Here is a 7,500-nt window from a genome sequence, read left to right as displayed (position 1 = left end):
ATATGCTAGTCACTTACTACTACAGGAAGTAAGTTTTCCATCCATCCATCCATCCATCATCTTCCGCTTCTCCGGGGTTCGGGTCGCGGGGGCAGCATCCTGAGCAATGAAGCCCAGACCTCCCTTTCCCCAGCCACTTCCACTAGCTCCCTGGGAGGGATTCCGAGGCGCTCCCAGGCCAGCTGGGCGATATAGTCACGCCAGCGTGTCCTGGGTCTTCCCCGGGGTCTCCTCCCCGGTGGACTTGCCTGTGACACTTCCCAAGGGAGGCGTCCAGGGAAGTAAGTTTTGTACAATAAAATTACTTCAATTTTAGTTTGTACATAATGTGTATCATGCTGTATTGATATGTTTATTTTTTTTGGTATACTTTTTTATATTGCAGTATGATTGAATTTGTTTGACTTTCCTATGGTTTCGCTGATGATTAATATTCTGCAGTGGAATGACTTCATTCTGTGTGAATACACCGTGATTTCATTTTAGATACCGATTTTAGATACCTATTCCTAAATTATTCTTTTTCCAATTCCTTTTCTTAATCATGGCTTATTCCAGAAATGCGTGTGAAGTGGGTGTGTGTGTGTACTGATCTCAGCAGACTGCAGACTAACCATAAGTGTCAACATTAATAACATACATGTAAATGTAATTTAAACTGCCAAGCATCAGTCTAGTAGTCACGAATACTATGATTGACTATGTAGGTACTAAAATTCTGTATTTAATTACAATTTTGAAGTAGTCTGAGGTATTGAAGTAATTTTGTATGAATACCAAGGTACTGCATTTCCATACTTAGCCCAATTTCTCTCTAAAGTCAGAAGCAGTGTGGCACAGCCAGTAAAAAAATACCATATCCACAGTAGTTTTGTTTCCAATTCGCAAGTTATTGGAGTGTAATTTGCATTTGGTTCTGTTAGAATGCTGCTTATGGTAAGTTTTAGAAATTAGATTCTGATTTATCAGCCAACTGTCTTCCACACACTGTGGAATTAGACCTCTGCATTTAACCCATCCGTGCAGTGAAACATCCACAAACATACTAGTCAACACACTTGCCCAGAGTGGTGGGCAGTCCTATCCACAGCACCCAGGGAGCAATTGGGGATTAGTTGCCTTGCTCAAGGGCGCTTCAGTCACGAATTGTCAGCCGAGGGGATCGAACCAGCAACCTTCCGATCACAGGGCTGGTTCCCTAACCTCCAGCCCATGACTGCTCCTAAGTGTAATAGCTGATCGCTTACACTTTATGTGACAGTGATTAGATTAAATATTTGTATTTGTACTGTACTGTAAAATAAATAGTTCCACACTGAAAACCTCTGTAAAGTAGTTCCACACTATTTTACATTTACATCTCTTTATTAACTTCTGAACTTCATTTATTGTAAAATAGTTCCACACTGCAGCTTGAGCATGCTGTGCAAAATGCATGGTTACATCAACTAATAGTAAATAGTGAAAAAAATGTACACAAATGATTGGACCTGGATTAGGCTTAATGTAACCAATACCCAATCCATTAAAATGTGCCTTGCTCCAATCCCAATTCTTTAGATCTGATCAGGACATCACTATCAAATAATCTTGCTAATGTGGTCTCTGACACTGTATGACATACTGTTATCTCTGAAACTGGATGAAAAGTACAGGCAAAATACAAGCTTTGAGATGACTTCTGTCCATGTTGTCCATTTCTGTCTCTCACAGGAGTGTGACCTGGGACCGGAATAGCACCACAGCTACTGGACTCATGGATGTGGCACGAGCTCTAGAACAGTAAGACCCTCACATACAATCATGTACCAGTTTTGTAGAGGTCAAATTTCATAGGCAGTGAATTACAAAACCACTTGGACCTACAGATACAATGTGACAAAGGCTAATTTTAGCCATGGTCAGGATAAAAAAAATTGTGGTTGGGAATAATGAAGATTATATCATATTTCAAACAATGTACTGCCCTCAGGACATGCAGAACAACACAAACACCCAGGCCCTAAAATAGAGTCCTCATTATGCTGGTCCCACACACACCCCTGGGCTGAGGTTCATTTTCGTCTTTCCAGATCAGTCATTTCAAAAACAAAAGCCGAAAATTTCCTTATTATGTCAAATGCAATGTAATTACCTCTTCTCTTGACTTCTTATCTCTTCTCTTCTTGATTTCATTCTCACTCGCATTCTCTTCTCCTTCTCTTCTCTTCAAACTGTTTTTCTTCTTTTCGATTGCCTTTAATGTCCTTCTGATTTCTTCACCCTTTCTCTTCTCTTTTCTACATTCTCTCTCTCTTCTTATGTCTCATCTTTCCTCTTTCAGTAATTTCACTTTGCAGTACATGCCTATTCCCCTAAGTGATGTCACACAGGCATATCGGATTGCTCCTGAAAAGACAGAGCAAGCTCTTACGAAGGTAGGATTCATAAGTCTACATCAGCTTCATATTTGTGCTTACAGTTTACAGTCCATTGTTCTGAGAATAACAGTGGATTCTTTGTTTGATTTGCAAGTTTTCTTTTTTTCTCAGTAACAGCTTCTCAGCAGCTGCACATCCTTTCAGACCCATAGCGTTAAGTTGACTTCTCAAAGTGGAAGGATGGACAGAAACACCTGTGGATTTTTTTTCAGATCTAAAGCAAGAGTGGATCTTGACTTTCGTCTTTCTTTAAAGGATAAAAGCTTTAAGTACTGTTTATCTGAGTTTTGGTGGTCTTCCTGGTCTTGCATGGTTGTTAAGAGCCCTAATTCTCAGTAGCTTTTAATCACTTTTTGGGCTCCAATTTTGGAAACACATTATTTCTTTTCAATTATTATTAAAATATTTTCACATATGTTTCTTTGATTTTGGCTTATCATATGTCTAATCTCCTCAGCAATATCTCCTAAAAATGGAACTAGTACTAGTGGACATTTTGGCTGGAAATGAAATAAATGAAGGGTGGAATTCTGCTCAGTACTGTATGTGTACCATTGTATGCTGCATAAATGAACAGCCAGTCTTTACCGCGTTCATCAATGTTCAGTTTCTGACCACAGGGCCACTGTTAACCAGATATTTTTTGGGTGTTGGGCCATTCTCACTATGACACAGACATATGTTGAGACTGGTCCAACACCATGCGTTTGGCATGTATGTGTTTAGGCGCAGCAATTTACTGAGGACAGTGTCACTGCTTGGTAAAATAATATCCAACAATATCCAACCAAGAGCATCTCTGTGGTCAGAAACTTCATGAAGGACTAGCAGAGGGCTAATACAAATTGTGCATAAACACAAGGGCTACAGTCTCTAAATGTACACCAGTTTCTGATAAAGTGGCCAGCGAGCGAATGTCTACTTCCCAGCATATCAACATGCTCAGATATAATCGTGTCAGCTGTATTTACTCTGGGGGTCCCAAGGCTTTCATTCCATAAACATTCATGCGCTCTCATGAAAATGTCATTTAACACAGTGTAGCTCATCTATTAGGCAAATTCACATAAATGAGAAAATAGTCCAGCTTGTGAAATAAATAATGCATCAAGTGAGCCTTGGAAGTGTGTGTACGTTTGACTCAAAGGCCACGGACTTACTTATTTGCACAAGATCATAGAGGGAATTTGAGTTGAAGAGGCTTTTTCATCTTTACTTGGACACAGTGTTCAGATCTCAGCGTGCTTATGGGATGGCAGATGAAGCAGGGTGATCGGGTTGATGGCTTCTCTTCTGCTGTTCCAGATTCAGAGAGCTTTGCTGAGGAATAATCAGACTCAGCGCTTCTCACAGAGACAAGCTCTCCGGCTACACCAGGGCTTGGTGACCAGCACTGCCGAACAGGTAGATTTCACCCCATTTTCACCCCGTTTGAATTATGCAGTTAAAAATTATTTTGAGGATGCCTTTGGTTCATGATCACCATGTCACATATCTTTAAGATCATTTGGATGTTTTTAATATGTGCAATTAGGGTGACACCCCATTAACAAGAACTAAGCCCCTTTATTCTGAAAAAATGAATCATAGCTGACCAGTCAATATTGAAGTTGCCTTGCCTAGTCCCTCATCCAGCATGTAGGAAAAGTTGGTTTCGGCTGTTGTCAAACACCCTGAGCTGTTCAGCACTCCACAGTGATTTCAGCTTTGTGACTTTTTGTTTCTTGCTGCAGATTAAACATATCAGGAAATCAGCCGAGTGCTTATTAATGCAAATAAGTCAGTTCGGCTTTGAATTATCGATGTTTGTCTCAAATGTTTTTGTCTTTGTCCTACCAGCTAGACTGTTGTCTACATTGCTATGGTAACCAGCAGTCAGCGTGCCAATCTTCAGGATTAAAAGGCTGAATTAGCAGTTCTACAGTAACCCCAGTGTTTAAGACTCATTAAAACTGTGTTAGAGTGATCAGCAGAGCTTTATTTTACTGCAAAGGAGGATTATTTTATTTTTCAACCTAAAAATCTGATTCTGCTGTGGAGCCACAACAGGGCAGTAGAAGAGTCGCATGCAGCTCCAGAGCCGCATGTTGCCGACCCCTGTCCTAGACAATGTAAACAACCCAACTCCAGTGGCATTGGTGAGTGGCATCACCAATAGAAGTGGTTCAGCCCTACATGTTTAAGCCTCACCTGCAGGAAAATAGACCAATTTGCTCTTCTCGTCTACTCGCTAAATGATGAGTAAAAAGTGAAAAATGGAGATAAGTCTGTGTACTGGTCATTATAGAGATCTAATTACGTTTTGCAGCTAATGATCAAGAACGCAGGCTTTTATCTTATGATGGATCATGACATATTTTTAATATATTTGAACACTAAACACTAATGTTATACCTGTAACTTATAGCTAGCTACCTAATTACTTCTGCTACTACTGCCATGCTTCTGAAACTGAGGTCACACCAACTCTTTTTATAAGTTGGCCTGGTCTTATTTGTGGACATTGTGATTTCTCGTGTGCCTTTCTGTGTGCCACGCCTGTAAAGTATAATTGCAGGGAACACTGTGAGCATGGATGTTAGGAGGGTAGCTAGTGTACCACTTCATTCCTACAGTTAAGGTTGACCGCTAGCTATAGTGCTCTCGTAAACGAGATCTTGTAGTAGGATTCTGCAACATGCAGAGTGGGAAGCAGTGCCTAATCCTTCATAACAAGCACCATTAAAAAAAATTAGCAAAGCTTTAATAATCTACTTACTGGGAATTTTGACTTGGGATGTGAGTAAGTAGCTAACGTATGGATAACTCTGATTGGTACTTTCAGATCTGACGTCACCTCCACCAGATTTAGTCCCACCCAACGCAAATTGAGCTGAAGAAAAGTGGTAGAAAAAGTCATTTCTAAATCTCTCAACAGAAAAGACCAACAGCATTCTTTCTCTGCTGGCTCTTTGCAAAAACATCACAAAAACTATAGATAATAGAGGAAAATGAAAGAGTAGACAGGGGCTTTAATGTGAGCACATTGTTAAGGATGTGACTGAAAAGGGAGAGAGAGCTTTGCTGGCTCTGGCATGACTGTATCACTAACAAGGCTGACTACTGTAGCTAATGTTAGCTAGATATAGACACAGTGAAAACATATGTCAAGGACAGTCTAACATGATGGCACATCATTGAGGAGAAAAGACCTCATTTAGAAGATGACGAGTCTCCATCAATGTTATACTGGTTAGCTCTGTTATCTCATTAGTGTATGTGAAAAGGCAGCCCCCGTTACTCTCACCAATGTGAACACCTACTGATTTCCCTTACTATAACATTTTCAAGTGTGTCCCTCTGTTTAAATGTAAAAAAAAATCTGTGCATATGTTAACCCCTACGATACCCGAGCATCAAAATTAGTCTGAATGCACATTCCTTGTGTTAAAGCTTGTATCTAGTTTTGCTTAGCTGTGGTCTGCTTCTCTGTGATATTGTAAGTGGTTTTGTGCGTTGGTGCAGTAGAAGGTTCTTTGTGTCTGATTCTGTGTCTCTCCCTCAGGTGATGGAGCGCTTGTGTGTGCGAGTGCAGCAGCAGGTGTGTGTTCTGCGCGGTGTGGCGGAGGTGGAAGAGCTTCAGGCAGCAAAACAGGTCCTTAAGGAGGCTCGCAACTCCCGTGCGGTGAGTATTCATGTGTGAGCCAAAGCTGAGCATAAAATAATGAATTAATGCAGTGTATAAAATGGCACAATACCACTTTTCCTTCTCCGAGGTCGATACCTTTATCAAACCTTTGAATATCGGCTAATATCGATACCAATCAGACATTTCTTCTTTGAAAACCTACTAAGATATTAAAACTAAATATGAAAATAAACATCCAGTAGTTTAAGTAAAAAAAAAGCCAAGATAAGAATCTTAAAAAACACTGAACAGACCTATTTGCAGATTGTGTAGGCATGGTCTAATATTCTAAAGAACATGCATGATTGACAGCCCTCACTCCATCTTCAAAGCCAAGTACACCACTGAAGCTGAAATAAACAACAACACAAGTAAAGCATGGCAAAGTGAGTAAAACAAGCTCTACATATACATATACACACTCCACTGTGTCCCTTACTCACTAAGACAGTATCCGGCTTTCATATGGAAGTACTGTATGTTGGTGGGGCTAATTGAACAAACGAATACACAAATGGAGGGCTGAACGTGCAAACAGACAGCCCGAACAGACAAACAAGGGAGTGAGTGAATAAACAAATGAAAGGATGGATAAACAGATGAGTATATGAGGTCAGGCAGATGGTTGTGCTTTTGCTTGGTGGTTGACTATATCTCTGACTCAAACGCAGTGTGTTAAAGCTGTATGAATGGAACAAACCACATCAACTTTGTGATTGGGCAAGGTACTGCTTAAATAAAAGCTACTCAATATTAGGACTTCCAAGTTTACATTAAAAGAGGAGAATTTAGTGGACATTAGAGAGTTATTTGCAGGAAATTCTTTACATACATATATACATATATTCTGTACATATATTATGTGCCCACAAGAACAAGATTAACCTATTTAGAAATAAATTATTGTAACATCCAGGCAAACTGCTAGGCCACCTAGGCCGCAAGGAGGGACCACAGAGCCAGGACTGAGTAATTAGGGCTGAGCAGTAGCAGCTGTGGGCACCCAACTTAAGGGGCGCTCTCATGCTGATCAGCGCTCAGTCTTGAGTTCATGTTGATGCGTGCACGTTGCTCTGACTCAGCCAGGAACCTCAGTATTCATCTCAAGTTTTGTGTTTTTGCTTCACAAATTGTTCTCCAGCGTAGTATTAAAAAAAAATCTCCATGTTCATGGAAGAGGCGAGTGTGAGATCAAAGAAGGGAGTTTTTTGGTTTCAGTTTTAGGAAGCTCTTAGTTTGTATCAACCTTTTAAGTCTTTAGTTACACAGCTATTATCCCCTTAAGTGGCATGCTGTGTAGCACATCAGTCTTGCAAAGCAGTGATTGAGAGTGTGATCCCCTCAGTTAGTTTACATCATTTAATTTGTTTTTTAGCTCCTAGACCCTAAGTTGCTCTGTGCTTGAGGCCATCC

At 40.4% G+C, this 7,500-nt stretch overlaps 1 protein-coding gene across 3 annotated transcripts in view; it reads left to right on the top strand.

The window, feature by feature from the left end:
• The window catches only part of LOC108427497 (capping protein, Arp2/3 and myosin-I linker protein 3-like), a 125,773-nt gene that overhangs the window by 78,405 nt on the left and 39,868 nt on the right, over nt 1–7,500 (top strand). For all 3 annotated transcript variants that reach the window (XM_017697689.2, XM_037538226.1, XM_017697690.2), the window contains exons 22-25: nt 1,714–1,782; nt 2,324–2,417; nt 3,726–3,824; nt 5,965–6,084. In XM_017697689.2, the coding sequence (XP_017553178.2) occupies nt 1,714–1,782; nt 2,324–2,417; nt 3,726–3,824; nt 5,965–6,084 (382 nt within the window). The remainder of the gene's footprint in view (nt 1–1,713; nt 1,783–2,323; nt 2,418–3,725; nt 3,825–5,964; nt 6,085–7,500) is intronic.

This window comes from Pygocentrus nattereri, chromosome 4 (assembly GCF_015220715.1).
Source record: "Pygocentrus nattereri isolate fPygNat1 chromosome 4, fPygNat1.pri, whole genome shotgun sequence".
NCBI classification, from domain to species: Eukaryota; Metazoa; Chordata; class Actinopteri; order Characiformes; family Serrasalmidae; genus Pygocentrus; species Pygocentrus nattereri.
The sequence above is the reverse complement of the archived record's forward strand: the minus strand, read 5'-3'. Positions and strand labels throughout refer to the sequence as shown.